Below are 20,402 nucleotides of genomic sequence, written 5' to 3'. Positions count from 1 at the left end.
TTCTCAATAAAAGAAAAGAAAAGAAGAGAAACAAAGTCTAAGAGCAAGTATACATAGTAAATGAGTGAGAGGATACAGTCCTCAAAAAAACGGCGGATTTCAGCAAGCCGATGTGGAGGAAGCTCCTTGATGTCCTTGTAATGGCGGAACTCAGGATCATCAGCACATACTGCTATTATTTTGTCATCCTTTTCACCCTGCATCAATATTTTTACAACTGGTAATTCCTCTTGCAAATTTGTCCTAAACCTGATGCCCATAAAGAGATTAGAAAACATTGGATAATTTAAAAATTTTAGAAGCTAGCTGATAATATCATAGGGAAAGCAACAGAAACTCCCTTGGCTATTACATCACTAACCACTGCAGCTGTGCCATATTAAATATCACCGACCTCTCTTGAAGATTGGCATCAAATATAGAGCAGGATTTTTTTTTTTTTTTTTTTCTTGAGATAAAATATATACCAGGACGTTGAAAGGCTGAAAGTAACAGATACTGATGCTAGATCAATACCAGGGAATTCATTCTCCCTTTCATGAAAAGGTCCAAGGTAGGACAATCAACTTGGACCCCAACTTAAACCCAAAAATCAGATAACCCAAGCAACTTGTAGGATATATGTGATGGGATAGTTATTACTTCATAGTTCATACCAACAGTATACTCACCCCGTACACACCATGTGTAAAATATGGACATTCTTGGAAAATGTGGACAGCTGGTGTCCACATTTTACACATGCTGTGTACAGGGTGTGTATACTGTTAGTGTGAAATAATAATTTTCCTACAAGATAATGCAGGGAGGCACATAATACGACACAAAAAGGAAAAAATGTTGTTCAGTATTATCCTTAATGCAGGAAGTCACTTAATATAAGTATATAACACACAAAAAAAGGAGAAATTTTGTCCAGTAATATCCTTGGGAAGCTAATTTTATATTTCCCTAACAGCCCCTTAAATCTGTGATATTATGTTATTCAAATAAGAAATAAATGTCAGAACCACAATATAGGCAGCAACAGATAAACCGTTTACCTGGTCAATCATAGGCATTAATCCAATAGCACGAGCACGAAGGAAAGTACAAGGTAGCACAGGCTCCTATGCAAGAAAGTCCAAGACTAGAATGTTTAAGTTCAGAAATTAAAATAATTGATACTGTTTTCACTGTGTAAAAGGTTAATGTGTCTAAGTAGCTACCTGCATCAGTACCAGGACATCCATGGGATCACTGTCTTCACAAATTGTTCGTGGGATGAAACCATAGTTGTGTGGATAAACAACAGATGAGTAGAGAACACGATCAACCTATTTTAAAAATTCATATGCTTGAGTTAGTTTCTTAATGTAGCAAATACATAAAATTAACATAACATGCCAATACTCTAGAAACACTATGATGGCAATATAAAGGTCTATATAAGCAAGACCATTTATACGATCCTCCTCACATAAAATAACAGGATCTTAAGTGTAGGAAAAGAGGGATTGTGGATTATGATAAAATTAATTTCACTGTAATCTTACTTACATGCATGAATTATAGGACTTCACAACCCTTTCAAAGATGTATGTATAAAAAAGAAAATATTCACCTCCGTTGCTTAACAGAGTTGAGATTATCAAACGGTAGACAATTAGCATCTGGTTGAAAAACTTCATGACAATAAGACTTATATAGCTTTTAGGGCAGTTGAAGGTGGGAACATTCCATGATGAAATGGATGCCCTCCAAAGCAAATGGTACGACAATGACTAGTAGCGGAACATACAAGTAAATTGAGTTTAACCTAAATAAAAATTAAAAACAAGCTTACTACTAGAAACAATGCATCTGGACAGGAACGTATTGGATTAAGAATTGGAAGGTTGAATTAAAGTTAGATGCGGAAGAAAACTCATACTTTTATAAGGCCACTTGTCTTGTCAAGCTCGTACTTAACCTTGCTGCCTTTTCCAATTTCAACAACCTGCCACATAAATTCATATTGGGATTTGAAAACCAGAAATATTTTTGATACACAACATATATTTCTTTAGACACTGAGAAAACATATATTACACCAGGATTAATTATAAGAGAAAAAAGATCCTATTTAAAGAAATGCAAGATGCTTTGATGGGTGTGGAAGGACTATGGTAGAGCTAAAAGAGATTTTTATGAAGACGCTGCGCTCAAGTGGATGACAGCTTCAGAGATGTTTTCCTTCTCAAATTTAGTTGAGCTTATGGATTTGTGTAGTTTTAGAGTATTGTAGTGATGTTCAGCTAGTATACTCGCAGTGTACTTGCATTCAGTTTTTCTAATAAAATTTATTACTTATCAAACAAAAAAATAAAAAATAAATAAATTAATAAACAAGGGGAAGAAATCATTGCAAGATATAATTCCAGAATGGTCATTATAGCTTTCTGTTTCACACATCTTGTTAAATAGCAGGGTCCTCCCCATTGGCAAAACAACACAATTCTACTTGGTTTACATTCTTATCCACCACACTAATACACAAACAAACTCTCAGTCACTTCTCCTTAATGCAGATGCTGATATGGAAGTTTGATGGAATTAAGAGATATCAGCAAGATATACCATACCATACATACATCTAGCAGATTGCCCATAGGCCCATAATACTCGCTAAAGATTCTTTTAGAAATTCGTAACAAGAAAGATTTAAGAAAACAAAACTTACACAGTTGAAAACTGATGGAGCACCTGGTCCTGCATAGGCAAAATTATTGAGAATTAAGCACAAGTCACATAAACATTCATACAAAGTAGACTAAAAGCTGAACAGAGTTTTACCAATCTCCAAGTCATGCCAAGGATGAGCAGCTATAGATCTTCGGGACATTGAATTAAGGATCCTCTCATTGAGAACCACCTGTGGGAACCCCGACGATGTTCTCCCACTCGCTTCTCCACCGTTCTTAGCCATGTTCAACCTTTACAATACCTTAATAAACATAAGAATGCAATTGTATAACCATCCTCAATAAACCACGATTTGTTTAAATTAAATTTTTAGGCTCTGAAAACAAATTTCACTTCAGAAGAAATCACACAAAGAACTGAACTGCAACAATGACAATAAATAAATGGATGGCAAATACAGAGAATATTTTCCTTCAAACAAGTGATAAATCACACCCAAAAAACTACAAGAACAAGTGGAGACTGCTAGATTTCTAAGTTAACTAGCGAACATTTCTTAGATCTTCGCAGATGGTGCAATAAGGACCCTTAAAAAAAGAATTTATTACGAACCCAAAATCTAATCAAAATACAGCCCACAAGAGCCCGTTAGTTAACGTTCTTTGTATTTTTTTGAAATACGTATAGGTGAAAAAGTGTATGAAAATAAGTGTAATGTTGTTTAAAAACTGAAAATTGTTGATCAAAATCCCATACCAAACAGCCCCTAACTGATACACAAGGAGTAATTTCCCAAAACAGATTAACTAAACTGATAATCAGCAGATTCACAATATTTATAATTCTGGCAAAGGTACTTCAATTAGTAGTTGAAAACATCATGGACCATCAAGAACAAGCATAAACAAAATTTCAAAGAAGAACCCAACATTTCTTGAATAACTTACTTGTCATCTAACCCAAGTAGAACAATCATAAATAAAATCACAAAGAAGAGCCCAACATTTCATGAATAAGTACTCAACATTTAACCCAATTAGTAAAAATCCTTATAGAACTCACAAACATGGGCAATATAATAAATTATTTAGCTTAAAAAATGAAATAAAAATGTTGGTAAAGCATTATTAACAAAGCTGATAACCAAAAAATTCTAGGAAAGCAGAAGTAACAAACAGAACAACATTAACAATCAAATAAAATAACAACAACAATAATGAATACTAAAAAGAGCAGTCACAGACTCACAGTAAACCAAACAAAACCCACAAACGAAATCAACATGTACTCGAAAATCACATCAAGATACAGTCTCTTTAGAGGGTTTCATCAAATGGGTATTCACCAAAGTTACTCTTTCAGTCAAACACAACACAAATTTTCAAAACAAACATTTTTTTTCTTTCTTAATAATTACAAGCAAAACAAACAAAAACAAGTTGTTCGCCGCCGCCATTGAGATTTGAGAAAAGGGATAAGAAGCACTCACAGTCACAGATAGACAGCCACTGAAAATTCGCACTTTACGCTAAGATTTCCTCTTTGTGCGTGTATGCGTGTGTGTGTATATATATATATAGAGAGAGAGAGAGAGAGAGAGAGAGAACTTGAGAGCTCAAAAATAAAAAATAAAAAGAAATTATTTAAACAAAGAGGGTCGGTGCTTGTCACTTCACGCAGGTTCAGCGGTCAGTCATAAGTGAATACGCGCCGTTCGATTTCAAACGGAATGAATCGAACGGCCGTGGGTGCTGAAATGTGTCCGAGAGGTTGATCTTATTCTCGAAAAGTGGGAAACCTTGGAAAAAACCGGGCACTAAAATAAAAATGAGTAGAGCTGATACTGTCACTGAGGTTGCAGATGAAGGCCTAATGAATGGACTCCACGTAAGGAAAGTGGTCAGAATTGTCCAGCATTACCGTTAAAGCTTCTAAAAAATTTAGTATTTACTGTCACAAAAACCAATTTTATAACATATAAAGAACATCTCAAAATTTTATTTCATCTTATTTTGTTATCTTAAAAACCTATTTTATCAATTATACTGTATTATTTTATAAACCTTCAACATCCCAACTTTTATTTACAATACAACATATTAAAATAATATTTCTACGCAATAAAATAATATATTTCAAAACTCAAATAAAATCAAAACCCAAAAACCCTTAGAGAGAGGAATTGATAAAGTAAGTGAATAAAATTTTAGTTTTCTTTTTTAGAATTGCACTGTAGCAATATTGTATATTTTTTTGCAATAGTTGGTTTTTACAAATCCAAATGTGTGGGGAGTTTTGGGCTTTTATACTATATTTTCTCTACATATAGCATATGTTATTCTCAATGTGAATGCTCTAACATATCACTTTACAATATCTCTTACATCAAAACTTTTATTTTTTTAACACTTCATTTAAATATTCTTTCTTTATTATTTTTTTTATTCATTTTTTTAATTATTTCTCACTTTCCCTCCGTCTCTCTCTCCATCTTTCTCAACCCAATCTAGAAGTTCCTCCCTCTCTCTGATATTTTGCTCTCAAAGCCTCCATGGCCTGAGCTTTTCAAGCTCATCACCTCTAACCATGACCACAACCACAACCACCACCACCAACCACAACCTTAACCCCCAACCACCAAAAAAAAAAAAAACCCACGGCACAAACCGCAGCCAAAACTCACCACCTCAACAACTCTGATCTGAACCTCAACCCGATTTGAACCCACCCACAACCCAGATCCGATTTTACAAAACCTACTCAAACCTACGACTCAAGGCTTGTGATGGCTCTAACGAGGCGATCTTGAAGAGCTGGTGAAGCGAGCTTGCAAGGTGGGCCAAGGTGATCTTGAAGAGTGCAAGACTTGCGGTGGCTCTGGCAAGGCAGACTGTCATTGTGAGAAAAAGGGAGATGGAGAGCATAGAGAAAGAGGGAGACAGTGAGGACAGAGAGGTAAAGAGAAAAAGAAAAAGAGACCTGGAGAGAGAGAAAGAAAGAGACATGAGATTTTTTTTTTTTTTACAACCGTGCTATAGTGAGCTATTATCAATAACAGCTCACTGTAGCAGTGCGTCAAAATTTTTGACATTTGAAATCTTTGATGGAGTGGGTTTTTTTTTGTGTATTAGTGTTAAAATTTAGCTTTTAGCATATTTAGCATCCTTAATGGGAATGTTCTAAGGATGAGCCAAGCTTTCTGTGTTTTTTATGATGAGGTAGTAAATATAACTATGTACAACATTACTCTCAGATGAGACTAACATCAATACTATTTTAGTTGTATACTTAACATAGTATATCATCTTACTGCCATTGATTCTCTAAAAAAAAAAACATTTCCTTTGATTCTCTAACAAAAAGACCATACCGCCATTAAAAAAAATTTAAAACAATTTTTTCGCAAAACTTATTAGTAAGTTTATTGACGGAAGTGATAATATACATACCAGTGATACCACATCAACTATGCATTAGTCACTAGTCAAGCCAAGAATCTTGTAGTTCAATTAGTTAACACTTCCTGATGTTTCAAATAGAGATATTAATGGGTCAAATCTCTCATCCCTTGTTGTAACCATCAAATTATAAAAATTATTATTAAAAAAAAAAAAAAAACCATGAATGAGTTAGATTCTAATTCTATAAAAATAAAAAGTAAAAAATAAAAAATTGTCTATCTCTCTATTTGAGTATAAACCAATTTCAATATGCTTGAGAGTGATTAAACATCACTCGAAGCAGGAAACTGACTTGCACAAAAAGCAGTGAATTCGGCATAGCTTGATTTAATAGGACTTCTTTGTGAAATCACAAGTTAACAATAAAAACATGAAAATTAGAGAAACTTTATTGATAGTAATAACGAGATTACAATGCCTAAATTACAAAAACCCCAAGTTACAAAGTCTAATTCATGTGAGGTGAATTTGATGTGTTCACAAGCATGAAGTAACAACCTTCAGATTATGAGAGAGAGAGAGAGAGAGAGAGAGAGACAATGTCTATGGTTTTGATAGATGATTGTGCGTGTCTTGTGTGAGAAAGTGCTTTTCTATTTATATATGGAACTTTGACAATTAAAGTTGTTCATTGTTGCGTGTTGTGTTGCAATTGCTCTCCCCCCCCCCCGCCCAAAAAAAAGCCTAACTAATACTCCTCCAAAAACTGTCTCCAAGTAACTTATCTTATTCACATGCTTATCATGTGCACCTTTCACTCAATTAGTTCCATGCAATTCCCCCCCCCCCCCGCCCAAAAAAAAGCCTAACTAATACTCCTCCAAAAACTGTCTCCAAGTAACTTATCTTATTCACATGCTTATCATGTGCACCTTTCACTCAATTAGTTCCATGCAATAAGAGATTGTGATTATTCACGTGACTTTCATGTGTTCTTGTTTGGACATACACACAAGTTGTTCCTTATGGCTTAAGGCAATTATCATGACTTGGATATCAATAAGATGACGCCACTTGTCTTTCTCTAAGGACTTTATTTACTATTATTGTATCAGTGACATATATCTTATATAATCTTTTACAATATCATCATTTACTATATAATAAAAGTTGGGTTTAGAAGTTGTGGTTGCACCAAGTGGTTTAACCAAATTGTAGAAATTTTTTAGATTTTAAAAATGTATACCTTTTTTTTTTTTGTTCTTATCTTCTTCTCCTATAATTTCTAAATTGATAAATTTTTTAATTTGATTGCAATCCAAATTATTCATCTAATCATTTTATTATCAATTTATCTATAATTTCTAAGTTACTAAAAATCTTAATTTGATTACAATTCAAATTCTTCATCTAATCCGTTTATTATTAATTTAATTTTTTTACTATTTTTTTCATTATTAAAATGCTAAACTATTATAGAAAAGTATTTTAAAATATATGTGATTTGAGGTACAAATTATCAGCATTGAGGTTTTATGTATTTAAGTATTATGAATGTAAGGTTTTGTGGTCGTGGATCTTGTAACTTTACACTTTTCTCTATATTTAAAATATTATTTTATTAATTTACAATATTTATTCAATACTTAAATTATATATGATTATTGATTAAACCTGTGTATCACATGGGCATAACACTAGTATTTAAATAAAGTAATGGTTTTGAAACACCTATCAACTTCTTCTCTCATGGGCTCTCATGCACAAAACCTATGTAGATGAAAAACTACTGCCTATCTTCGTATAGGCCTCTTTTTTCCCCACAACGGTGAAACCTAGGATTTCTATATCCCTCCCCTTTTACCTCCCTTCCCTCTCCCCTTCTCACACCTTACTCTGCCTTCGAAGCCATGGAAGAACTCACAGGCAAGTGGGCTCGTCTCTCACTCAACATAAGTGAGTGTCAAACGATCCCTTTGGCTCCTGGTATGGAGAACAATAGCAAAATCTTATTGGTCAAACTGTTCACCAAGCGATGGGTCAGCATGGAAGCATTATCACGCACCTTGAGAAGTATGTGGCAGTCTATAAAGGATTTCGAGGTTTGTGACCTCACTTCCAACACGATACTTATTCTTTTCTCCAACAAAGCCAATGTGATGAAAAAATCATCTCTCAAGGACCGTGGTCCTTTGATAAATATTCGATTGACCTTTATAAACCCAGTGAGTTGCAGTCTGTTAATTACGCTAGGTTTGACTCCGCCACCTTTTGGATTCAAATCCACAATCTTCCACTCAGTTGCATGAATAGAGTTAACACAGAAGCCATTGGATCTTTGCTTGGTCGAGTTGAACAGGTAGACGCCTCACCAAACAAGGAGTGTCGTGGCCACTGCATTCGGATCCGAGTCACGATTGATATTAAGTAACCGCTTTGCCGTGGTCGCTTCGTGGACATGGGTGATTCCGAACCTCTTTGGGTCTCATTTCAATACGAGCACATGCTGGTGTTTTGCTATTGGTGTGGGCTCATAAACCATAACGAGAAAGACTATAAACTGTGGACAGATAACAGCGAAACATTGTCCGAGGATACCCATCCATACGAACCATGGCTGAGAGTTACCACAACAAACCCCCAGCAACCTCAGGTCGTGCACACCAAGGCCACACCCTTTATGGCATCGCTGTCCACCTACCACCCAGCACCATCTCTTACCATACGACCCTCACCATCGATGGAAAGTGCCCAAAACCCGCTGAAAAAGTCCTATATTCTCCTCACCAATAAAAAATCTGTGATCTTAGCCCCACACCCTGAAAACGCGCCGACAAATAAGGACTTCCTATCTGACCTAAATCTCTTCTGTACACACCTTACAGAAATTGACCAAGCATTAAATTCCTTTCAAAATTTAAACAAACCAACACCACCCACCTAGCTAGCAAACACTTCAGTCACAAATATTCCAAAATCTCCATCAACTTGTCCTCTAAAGTCAACCACCATTGAAAAGAAAACTAATATTGTCAAAATGACCCACCAGCTTGGCACTTTATCCACTATAACTGACCACATTACCTCTCCAATACACAAAAAATCCAGCAACTCCACAACATCCACTTCCCTTAACCCGGGTGGGCCCACAAACTGGTTCTTGGCGTAGACTTGGGCCACCTCGGCAGATAATGGACACTAATGGGCCTAATATAGATATTTTGGGCTTAAAACGTAAAAACTCAAATGAAATGATCACGAGGGACACTCTTGACAATAAGAAGCAAAAGGTGCTCGATGATGAAGCATGTACCTTGGGCAAGTTCATGGCAAACAACCTAGGATTGACGGTTGTTGCTTAGCAGCACCGCTTAACGTAATGAGTATTTTGAGCTGGAACTATCGGGGCTTGGGAACCCCCGTAAAACGCTCTCAAGAGATCATTGAATAAAAAAGCTCCCATTTGTGTCTTCTTGATGGAGACCAAACTCACTACTGAGCAGTTGAACAACATGAAGCAAAACTGGAAATATATCCAAGGCTTGCTGGTTTCTAGTGACGGTTCTAGTTGTGGCCTAGTGCTATTATGGAAACCCGGCACTAAGGTACATGTCAAAAAATTTTCTCATTAGTATATTGACGCCTATATTGTTTGTGATTCAACGGGTGCAAAGTGAAGACTGACTGGATTCCATGGCCACCCTGATACAAGCAAGCGGGAAGAGACGTGGGCATTACTAGAATCCCTTGGGCGTTTAAATACTCTACCGTGGCTATGTCTGGGGGACTACAATGAGATACTCAGCCAAGCAGAAAAGGCCGAAGGACGCCTACAACCAGCCAGGTAGATGGATCGTTTTTGCATGACAATCTCACACTGTGGCTTCCTGGATTTAGGTTATTATGGCTCTCCATTCACATGGTCACGAAACCACCCCACTGAAGGTCGCATTCGCATACGCCTAGACAGGGCACTTGCTACTGTTGCATGAAAATCAAAGTTCCTTGGAGCATCAGTCCAACACCTCTCCATGTCCACCTTAGACCATTCCATGATTGCTGTTAGTATGCCATCTACTAAGCCCTGCGACAAACGCCCCAGGCCACCATTCCACTTTGAAGCAATGTGGCTTTGTGACCCACGTTGTGCTGAAATAGTTGAAGATGCTTAGATGGAGGGACTTTACCAACCAAATGGTGCCCAGATTAGAAACTGCCTTGACAGTTACCGAACACATTTGTCTGCATGGAATAAAACTGAATTTGGCCACGTTGGAACGTAGATTACTAGGTTGGAAAAAGAACTACAAACTCTAGAGCAACATCACCAACCAAATCATGAGCACATTAAGGAGGTCTGAAAAGCTCTGAGCTGTTAGCTTGATGCTAAAAATAGAATGTGGCACTAGAGGTCTAGGCACCTATGGATCACTAATGGAGATCGAAACACTTCTTTTTTCCACTAAAAAGCATCGAACCACAAGGACAGAAACTTCATTAGAGGTATTACATATCACAATGGGGTGTGGCAAGAAGATGTTCAAGCCGTGGAAATGATTGTTCTGGACTACTTCAACTCCATTTTTCGATCCAATGGCCTTACTGACACTGCACCCATAACAGCAGTAATACGTCCTGTGGTCATTGACCAAATGAATGAGTACCTTTGTCCGACTTTCCAAGCGGATGAAGTGCATAAGGCATTGAAGCAGATGCACCACAAGAAATCTCTAGGACCTGATGGTATGCCCCCACTTTTCTACCAACACTTCTGGTCTCTAATGGGTGAGTGTGTTACTAAAGCTGTCCTTGATTTTTTAAATTTGGGAGTCATACCCCCTAAATTTAATGACACTCATATTATCCTCACCTCAAAGGTGAAAAACCCTACAAAGATAACACAATATAGGCCCATAAGCTTAAGCAATGTCATCTCTAGACTATCCTCCAAAGTTATTGCCAATAGACTCAAACGCTTCCTACCAGATATCATTAGTGAGAGCCAGAGTGCTTTTATGTCTACTCGCCTTATTATTGATAATGTGCTAGTAGCTTTTGAAACTATGCACCACCTAAATAAAAAACGGAGTGGATTGGTTGGGGTGGTGGCTTTAAAACTTGATATGAGTAAGGCATTTGATAGAGTGAAATGGGGCTGCATTCATGATATAATGTTGAACATGGGCTTTAGCACTAAATGGGTGAACCTTATAATGCTTTGTGTTACCTATGTTACTTACTCCATCAAGATCAATGGCAAGCCTCATGGCCATATTACCCCTACGAAAGGCTTGTGGCAAGGAGACCCCATATCCCCTTTTCTTTTCTTGTTTTGTGTAGAAGGATTATCAGCTCTCCTCACTCAAGCCACTATGAATGGAGCTATCCAGGGTGTTGCTGCATGCCCATGAGGTCCACAGATCTCACACCTCTTTTTTTGCAAATGATAGCATAATATTCTGCCAAGCCATTAGTGATGGTTGTGCCCATTTGGAACAAATCTTGGAGACCTATAAACATGCAACCAGTCAGCAACTCAATTGTGAGAAGACTTCCTTGTTCTTTAGTTAGATCACACATCTTAAGACTCAAGAAGACATAAAAAAATCATTTTGGGACTAAAGTTATTAGGCAACATGAAACTTACTTGGGATTACCTTCCCTTGTAGGTCGATCAGAGAGAAATACCTTTAGGGCGCTAAAGGAAAGACTTGATAATAAGCCATTGGGGTGGAAGGATAAGTTGCTTTCACAAGCTGGGAAAGAAATACTCATCAAGGCCATAGCACAAGCCATCCCCACCTATACAATGAGTGTTTTTAAACTTCCGGATACCCTCTGTGATGAGATGAGTAGTATGGTCCGGAACTTTTGGTGGGGTCAAAAGGAAGGACGAAACAAAATAGCTTGGTTGAGTTGGGATAAAATGTGTACACCCAAAAAAGATGGAGGCTTGGGGGTCGTGATCTCAATGCTTTCAACAAGGCTCTCTTGGCAAAGTAGGCCTGGTGCCTCCAAGCCAATACACATTCCCTACTTCACCGTGTCTTCAAGGCACGTTACTTCCCTGTCCATGATTTCCTCCATGCTAAACTTGGACAAAAACCCTCCTATGCTTGGAGAAGTATAATGTCCGCTCAAGATGTTGTTAAAGCCAGACGTATATGGCGGGTGGGTAATGGCACTTCGATATAGATTTGGAGAGATAAATGGCTCCCAAAACCCTTTACATTCCAAGTTATCTCTCATCAAAACACTTTGCCTGCTACTGCAACTGTTTCAAAGCTTATTGATGAAGGCACAAGAGAGTGGAAGATCGACCTGGTCAAAAGTGTCTTCCTCCCCGATGATGCTCAAGCCATACTTGGCATCCCACGTAGCAATAGTTGCACAAAAGACTGCATGATATGGGCTTACACACCTAAGGGTACTTTCACTGTCAACAGCACTTACAAAGTTGCCTTATCTCTAACTCCATTGAAGATGATGGAGGAAGCCTCACACACCAACAACCAAGGTCAGTTTTGGAGAAAAATATGGAGCCTTAATGTTTCGAACAAGTTGAAAACCTTTGCTTGGAGAGCGAACCGTAATATTCTCCCCACCAAGTAGAACCTATGCTCTCACCAGGTGCTGGATGATCCCACCTGTGATGCATATGGAGTGGCAGCTGAAACTAATGGACATCTCTTTTGGGAGTGCACATGTGCAGGGGATGTATGGGATGCAATGGGTATCCCCTCAACAACAAAGGTGTACACTACATGGATTTCATTGACATACTATGGTAACTCATTTTCATGCAACACATTAGCCAGGATGTGCTTGAGCTTGTCGTCACTGTTGCATGGTGTATATGGTACAGTTGAAACAAAGCATGGCATGGCTCTCCAAGGCAGTACACCAATGAGATCTTACACAAAGCTCGCACCACTCTTGAAGACTTCCAGGCAGCCCACTTCAAGTGCCCTTAACTCATGAGCCCATCAGATGCTCGTTGGGTCCCATCCTCATACCTGTGGTTCAAGATTAACACCAACGCAACACTCTTCAACCATCTTGAAACAGTGGGCATCGATGTTGTCATCCGTGACCTTGAGGGAGTAGTCATTGCCACCCTAAGTCAACACATGCACCTACCTTTGGGTCCCTTGGAAGCAAAAGCAAAAGCCTTGGACATGGCTATCTTGTTTGCATGGAATATAGGCATACGTGATGTGATTTTTTGGACTGATTCCAACATGGTTTTCACTATTCTATCGGGCTCCACCACACCACCTGCTGCAATTGTTGACATCATGGAAAGCATTCAACTTAAGTTGCTTGACTATAGGCACTCTCAAGTTCAACACGTGCAAAGACAAGGCAACAAATCGGCACATGCTTTAGCACAACAGGCTTAGGGTATTCACGGCTTTGTAACTTGGATAGAGGAATGTCCACAGTTTATTAAATCTTTTGTGTTTCATGATGCTATGTACCTATCCTCTTCGTAATAAAAGTTACAGTATTTCTCATAAAAAAAAAAGTAATGGTTTTGATATTTACCACGTGTAATAAATATTATATCATATTTATGTAAATTAAATATTTATCCCAACACTCTCATTTGCATTTTTCTTATTTGTAAATTTTACTATTTAACCATGTTGGACACCATTGTCAAGGAGGATTGTGTTATTTTACACACAAATAAATGATGGGATTTAGTTTGGTGGTGGGTTTGAGGAGGATTTTGTTAATTTGTTCAACGTGAAAAGTTTACATGTGTGTTTTTTTTTTTTTTTTTTCACATAATAATTAAAGTACAAAAAAATAGTTTAAAAATATAATTGTATTTTAATAAGTTATACATTAGTTGAATTCAAGTAATAGTTCAACCATAATGACATGTTTTGTAACGTAGTTAGAACTCCACCTTATGCTCTCCTACCATCTACCTATTAAAAAAAAATGCATAGTTTTATTGCACAAAAGCCAAGGTGATTTGTCTCCATCAAAGTTGTAATTTTATTTCGATGATCATTTCAGTTTGTTTACTGGAATAAAATATTTCAGTATCAGGGTATTTCAACATACCATTTTAGGATTATCTCTATTTTCATATTTTATAGATACTTTTTTTTATATATATATATATATAACATGTCATTAAAAGGATTTAGGAAATGCAAATTGTTAAAATTAATATATTTAAAAATATAAACATACTATTATAGTGAATTCTCAAATATTTAATCATTTCAACTAATTTAAGCATACAATAATTTTTTTAATTTTTTTATTATATTTGTTATTAAATCTACCTTTGCCTTTTGATACTATTTTTGTTTCAATTTTTGCCAAAAAGGGCATGCTAAATAATGTTATATTTCAAATCAATTCTTTTTCCTTTTGATAACAAGTATTCTTATACAAATTTTATAAAATTAACCGTATAAATTATTTGTATATAAAAATTAGTGTACTGTCTATAGGTAATTCATTCATGAAAAATCAATTCATTTACCCATCAATAGATGACAATTTAATTTTTTTATGGGAACATATGACAATTAATTTATACATTGATATAAACATTAAGTTTCAATTTTGATGAGTTGGAAGGATAAATTAGCGGAACATTTTTTTTTTTTTTATAGAGAAAACAGTTAGCAAAACCTTAGACCATTATGACTAATGTTTTTGTTTATTTCAATGTATAAAGTGTTTGAAACGGCTAAATTTTTTGGCATGAAACCCGTGAGAGTTATGTTTTTGGCATGGAACTTGTGAGAGAATATATATTTATATATATATATATATAAGAGGTAATATTTAAAATGGAAGTCATATCCTTCTTCGTTTAAAAAAATAAAAAAAAAGAAGACCAGAAGCAAACTTGTTATGTATAACTAAGAGAGAAGGCATCAAAAAAATAAAAGTAAAAAAGACTGGTGGATTTCTTTATTGATCTTGAGTTTGTTGATAATTTTTGATGATCCCAACTATGTATAAAAATCAGTTGTTTGCCTTAAACGTAACTAATTCAACAATTCAATAAAAACAATCATTAAGAGTGGACGTCATATATTAAAACTATCTCTTTAAAAAAAAAAAATCAACAAATCCATGCATCATTGCCCAACCACCTTGACTCTAGTCAAAGCACTTGATAAGCTTGGTGACAATATTATCCCACACAATGCATTGCCGTAGTGCCATATTGGGTGCATATTAAATTAAGAATGTGAAGCTAGCACTTAGGACTTAGGTCTTATGCAATTTAGTCAAAGATTCCTAGAACCTAAAAAAATTCGAACCACCAAAATAATTAAGAATGTGAAGCACTTAGGCCATAGCCAACTCAGTCAAAGATGTTTGGATAGGTCATGTTTATAACATTTCTTTGGGTTTTTTTTTTGGTTCCCTTTTCTAGAAGAAATTGATTGAAGAGGAATGTTAGATGAAACGCATTTAAAAGATATCATCATTTTTTTGAAACTTTTAATACTTAACATGTAAATGGCCTATGACAAACCTTCCATTTTTGTTTAAAAAGTTCTGTATATACGGATGAAAAGCACTTAGTGCTCATAACGTACCATCATGTTCTTGCCTATGTGGAAGATTAAATCTAAACCATTCATTTGGTATCCTCATACTCTATTAATATGTTTGTCTTAATGAGTTAATTATAAGATTTCCTTTGTGAGAGTTTTGAGTAAATTCATTCCTTTAGAGAGTTCTGTGCATGCAAGTCCTTTGGTAAGTACTAGTATATTTTGATTATTTTCCTTTTCTTTAATTTCCTCTAGTCCTTATTTAGATATTCTTCACAATTCTTCCTTCTTTTAATTATACATGTTAATTTGTTTCTAATTTTAAATTAGGGTCTTATCGTTTTCCTTTTTATGTTTAAATATGGCCTCTATTGAGTTGAATTAATTCTTTAGGTAGATAGCCAAGTATATTGTTTATCTTTATACTTAAACAGAATTTTGAGATGCTCTAATATTTGTAAAGGGTAAATTATATTAAAATTTCCTGTGTTTTGATGGTGTTCTATTGAAATTTGCTTAAGTTTATATTTATTATTATTATTTTTCTAATCACATGATGTGCTACTGTTTTATTGACCAAGAATATCATGCGACTTGACAAATACTTCTACTTTTTTTTTTTTTTTGAGAAGAGACAAATACTTCTACTTTGTCGTGAAAGATTCAGTGGTGAAAGCAGTCAGGCCATTGTCACACCACCAACGTTATAGTTTTTAAAATTTATCGAAAGATTTTATTTTTCGATAAATAAAATATTTATTCCCTAATTTTTTTCGCTGCGTATTCATCACGTGGGTGTACTTTATGATATTTATTTTCCATTAGTATTTAGAGGGAGATTGAACAGATATATAGTCTACTAAAAAAAAAAAACAATTTTAGAAAAAAAATGAAAAAAAAAATCAAAGAATCTTAATGAAAGACGGTCATGACAAGAAGGTGTTAATGCATTTTATCATGAATTTTAAGTAATCACATATTTCTTTTCAAAAAAAGTAATCACATATTTATTCCCTAATTTTCTCGCTGCTTTCAATATTCGGATGAATTTTAAGCTGCATATACATCTTGGTCTCAAAAGAAAAAAAAACTGCATGTACATATCTTTTTTTATAGATAAATATCAATTGCTAATAAATTTTTATTTTAATAAGTGTTTTTTCTTCATTAATACATACAAATCACATCGTGCAGGCTAAGTATGTGTATATATATATATGAGAGATGCTACTTCTACAATAATTTTACAATATTTTTACAACAAATCACAGATGGTTAGTTGTTATTTGTTCAAATTTGAAACTAACATTAAGATTACTTTTTTACCCCAACAATAACAATCAATAATAATTTACCACTTAAGATTTGTTGTAAAAATATTATTTCTTTCTATATATATATATATATATAAATGATGATAAAAATTAGTTGTACTAACCCATTTGGTTTTACTTTTTAAAAAAGAAAAAAAAAAGCTTCTTGTAAACATATATTTTGGCGTTTAGTGAGCTTTTAAAATCATATTTAAATGACCCCACTGTTGTTTTTCTCAAAAAAAAAATGACCCCACTGTTGTGACACGTTTTGCGTTGCATCTTTTGAAGTGAAATTACGTGACACGTTAAGAATCTGATTAGATACCATTTATTTTGTTAAAATTAAAAATTTATTATATAAAATTAAAAATTTATTACTGAAAGTTAGATAAAATAATACAGTGAAACTTATAAATAATACTAAAAAATGCAATAAAATCAACAAATAATAAAAATAAACTAAATAATAAAATAATTTATAATTTCCATTCAAATCCAATCCTACACTAAAGGATCTTCCAAAATCATAAAGCTGAACAGGCTACTCTGAATTACAATATTAGATTCTCAAAAAAAAATTGCAATATTAAAAAAGATATAGCTTTTAAAAGACATTATTAGTAGCGTAGTACATACGTATTTATTTCCCATTTGCACTATTTGTTTAGTAAATATCTAGAGGTTGTCGTAAATTTATAAATATCCACAAATACGCTAATAATTATTGTCTTTATTCTTATTATAGTTTTTTGAGAAGGTATTCTTATTATAGTTGATAGAGAAATTTACTTGAAAAATCATATATTTCCACAAAAATATGGTAAACATCTATATACTAAAATTGGAGAAACAGCTATGAATTCCCAGTCTTGAAATGTGAATATTTTCACTTACCCGTACTTAAAAATTGTCCATAAGCTTTCCTGTAAATTTAGAGGGAAAAAAACATATAATTTTTAAAATAAAATCCTCTAATTTTTGGTATTGTTGTTTTACTCAGAAAAAGAGGAGCTTGGTATTTGAAACTTCATATTGGTTGTTAAAACGTATTCATTGTCCAATCTCTAATTTTATCTTGAAACAGTTAATCAGGCAATTATCTCTAGAAAAGTAAATTACTTCTCATTTTAACTATAAAAGTTATTTGTGTTGTACAACTTTTTAAAATGACTTGGAAAAAAGAAGAAGATAGATTTTGGCTTGAGAAAAATTTAATTATGTGCATTATCAATATATGTTATATATCCCATAAAAAAATATATAATTATTTGTATCAGGTGCATGACACTATTGATCACTTATTCATTAGATCGTGATTCTTTGTACTTTGGTTTGACTAAAAATGTTTATCAGTGTTCTTGAAAAAAAAAAAAAAAGTTTCACAGTGTACTCCTAATAATATCATTTAATCTTTTTCATTCATCTTGTTATAATTTAGATGTAAGACCATAAAAGTTCTATAAAATGTCATTTTTTTTGCAAGAATTATTTACCCAGCTTCGTACCAATCAACTAGTTATCTCTCTTTCTTTCTCTCCATTTTTTTTAATGAAGTATCAATCTGCTATCACTTAAACAATTATTATCACAGCTTCTATTTAATTATCAGCTTCTAAACATGCTCCTTTACAGGTTGTCTAAACCACAATGATTTGTTCTGGGCATGGTGCATTTATAGTACTTCTTGCACTGTCATGTTTGATTGTGCCTATCACATGTGCATCCAAATTACCATCACAAGTACTGGATTTCATTCATGGTGATACTATAACAAATGCTGGTTGTAGCACCAATCTCAGTGGAAAGAGATGGGCGGTTCTAGTTGCTGGATCAAAAGGTTACTATAATTATAGACATCAGGTATAGATTTGACAAAATTATTTACACTTGTTTGAACATATAAGTGTTTTTTTTTTCATTAGCAAAAATAACTCAGTAGTTTTAAAATTGAATTTTTGGAAATGCAGGCAGATGTATGTCATGCATATCAAATATTGAAGAAAGGTGGGTTAAAAGATGAAAATATCATTGTGTTCATGTATGATGATATTGCATTCAATGATAACAACCCCAGACCTGGTGTGATCATCAACAAACCAAATGGTGGTGATGTTTATGCAGGAGTGCCCAAGGTCTTTTCTGCTATAGTTATACAATTTCAATTATGAGCTTGTTATAACATCTATTAACATTTAACAATACTTAATTATATGAGTTTAATTTATACTTCTTCTTGTAGGATTATACAAAAGACCATGTTAATGTAAAAAACTTTTATGCTGTTATTCTTGGAAACAAAAGTGCCGTCACTGGTGGTAGTGGTAAGGTTGTGAATAGCGGACCAAATGACCATATTTTCATATATTATACTGACCATGGAGGTCCTGGGGTTCTAGGTTAGTAATTTTACTTTACATACCAAAAGTTGGATTGAATAATACAATAGTAAATTTTCAACTAGTTACAATACGATAATGTGAAGGTTTTTATTATCAAATACTAAGATAATTGAGTTCATCATACTGTTTGTTAGCGATGCCTAATGGTGAATATATGTATGCCAAAGATCTTAACAATGTGTTGAAGAAGAAGCATGCAGCAAAATCTTACAAAAGCATGGTAAGTTATCGACTTATCATGATCCCTTCAAAAATGATTAATTTGCAATATTTAGCTTGTTTAGTAGTATTAATCTTTTTTGGGGTTCAATTACTTAATATGGTTTTATACTAACATGAAAAATTATAGGTATTTTACCTTGAAGCTTGTGAGTCTGGGAGTATTTTTGAGGGACTTCTTCCAAATAATTTGAACATATATGCAACTACAGCATCAAATGCAAGTGAGGATAGTTATGCAGCTTATTGTCCAGAGGATTCTAAAGCCGTTGAGGAATATGACACATGTTTGGGAGACTTATATAGTATTTCCTGGTTGGAGGATAGGTAGGCAGTATTTTGTATCACTATCAAAGTCATTTACTCTAATAACCTCTCTGAAAATATTATCTCAAAACAAATATACATTAGTTCTAATGATTTTATGTTAAACCCGATTTTTTTTTGCTATGTGGCTAATTTTTGGAACTCAAAATTTTGGAGCAGTGACAAACATGATTTGCGCCAGGAAACTTTGCAGAAGCAATATGAAGTGGTAAAAGATTACTACCTGTTGTAAATGTTTTACAAAACCTTATATTAAAAATGTCATAGTTGAATCTTAAAATAGGTCGATTATGTATTGTAGACTGTTTTTAAGTAATGATAAATTGAATCTTTTTGTAAATTGAAAAAAGAAACTAAAGAGCTTGCCTAAGAGGATTTCTAGATCTTCTTGTTAGACCCTCTATTGCTATGTCTCTTTGTCTTTGACCAATCATCAATTCAACCAAAATCTTGTGGATGCAATTACAGGTTCAAAGGAGAACAGTAGCAGGTGTTTCAGATCGCAGTTCACATGTAATGCAATATGGAAACAAA

At 34.3% G+C, this 20,402-nt stretch overlaps 2 protein-coding genes across 2 annotated transcripts; one reads left to right on the top strand and one right to left on the bottom strand.

Moving 5' to 3' along the window:
- Nucleotides 1-76: 76 nt before the first annotated feature.
- On the bottom strand, nucleotides 77-4,410 carry LOC112015979 (soluble inorganic pyrophosphatase). Its single transcript, XM_065765924.1, has 7 exons — nucleotides 4,154-4,410; nucleotides 2,815-2,965; nucleotides 2,702-2,730; nucleotides 1,913-1,978; nucleotides 1,209-1,316; nucleotides 1,044-1,109; nucleotides 77-249 (listed from the first exon to the last, which is right to left on the bottom strand). The coding sequence occupies exons 2-7, from the start codon at nucleotides 2,945-2,947 to the stop codon at nucleotides 244-246; spliced, it is 408 nt and encodes a 135-aa protein (XP_065621996.1). The 5' UTR covers nucleotides 2,948-2,965; nucleotides 4,154-4,410; the 3' UTR covers nucleotides 77-243.
- Nucleotides 4,411-15,653: 11,243 nt separating this feature from the next.
- Nucleotides 15,654-20,402, top strand: LOC112015985 (vacuolar-processing enzyme; the record flags this gene model as incomplete). Its single annotated transcript, XM_024048456.2, has 8 exons — nucleotides 15,654-15,812; nucleotides 18,556-18,783; nucleotides 18,891-19,055; nucleotides 19,163-19,319; nucleotides 19,457-19,542; nucleotides 19,672-19,868; nucleotides 20,028-20,076; nucleotides 20,337-20,402. Coding segments are annotated over exons 2-8 (933 nt in total), but the record flags the coding sequence as incomplete, so codon positions are not given.

Source organism: Quercus suber, unplaced genomic scaffold (genome assembly GCF_002906115.3).
Source record: "Quercus suber isolate HL8 unplaced genomic scaffold, Cork oak 2.0 scaffold_664, whole genome shotgun sequence".
NCBI lineage: Eukaryota > Viridiplantae > Streptophyta > Magnoliopsida > Fagales > Fagaceae > Quercus > Quercus suber.
This window is presented reverse-complemented; position numbering and strand designations above follow the sequence as displayed.

Excerpts from the sequence above, each read along its gene's own strand:
- LOC112015979 (XM_065765924.1), bottom strand. The coding sequence starts at position 2,947 with ATGGCTAAGAACGGTGGAGAAGCGAGTGGGAGAACATCGTCGGGGTTC. Across the intron at positions 2,731-2,814 it reads TTGGCATGACTTGGAGATTG|GACCAGGTGCTCCATCAGTT; the intron begins GTAAAACTCTGT and ends TTGCCTATGCAG. Across the intron at positions 1,317-1,912 it reads AGACAAGTGGCCTTATAAAA|GTTGATCGTGTTCTCTACTC; the intron begins GTATGAGTTTTC and ends TTTTTAAAATAG.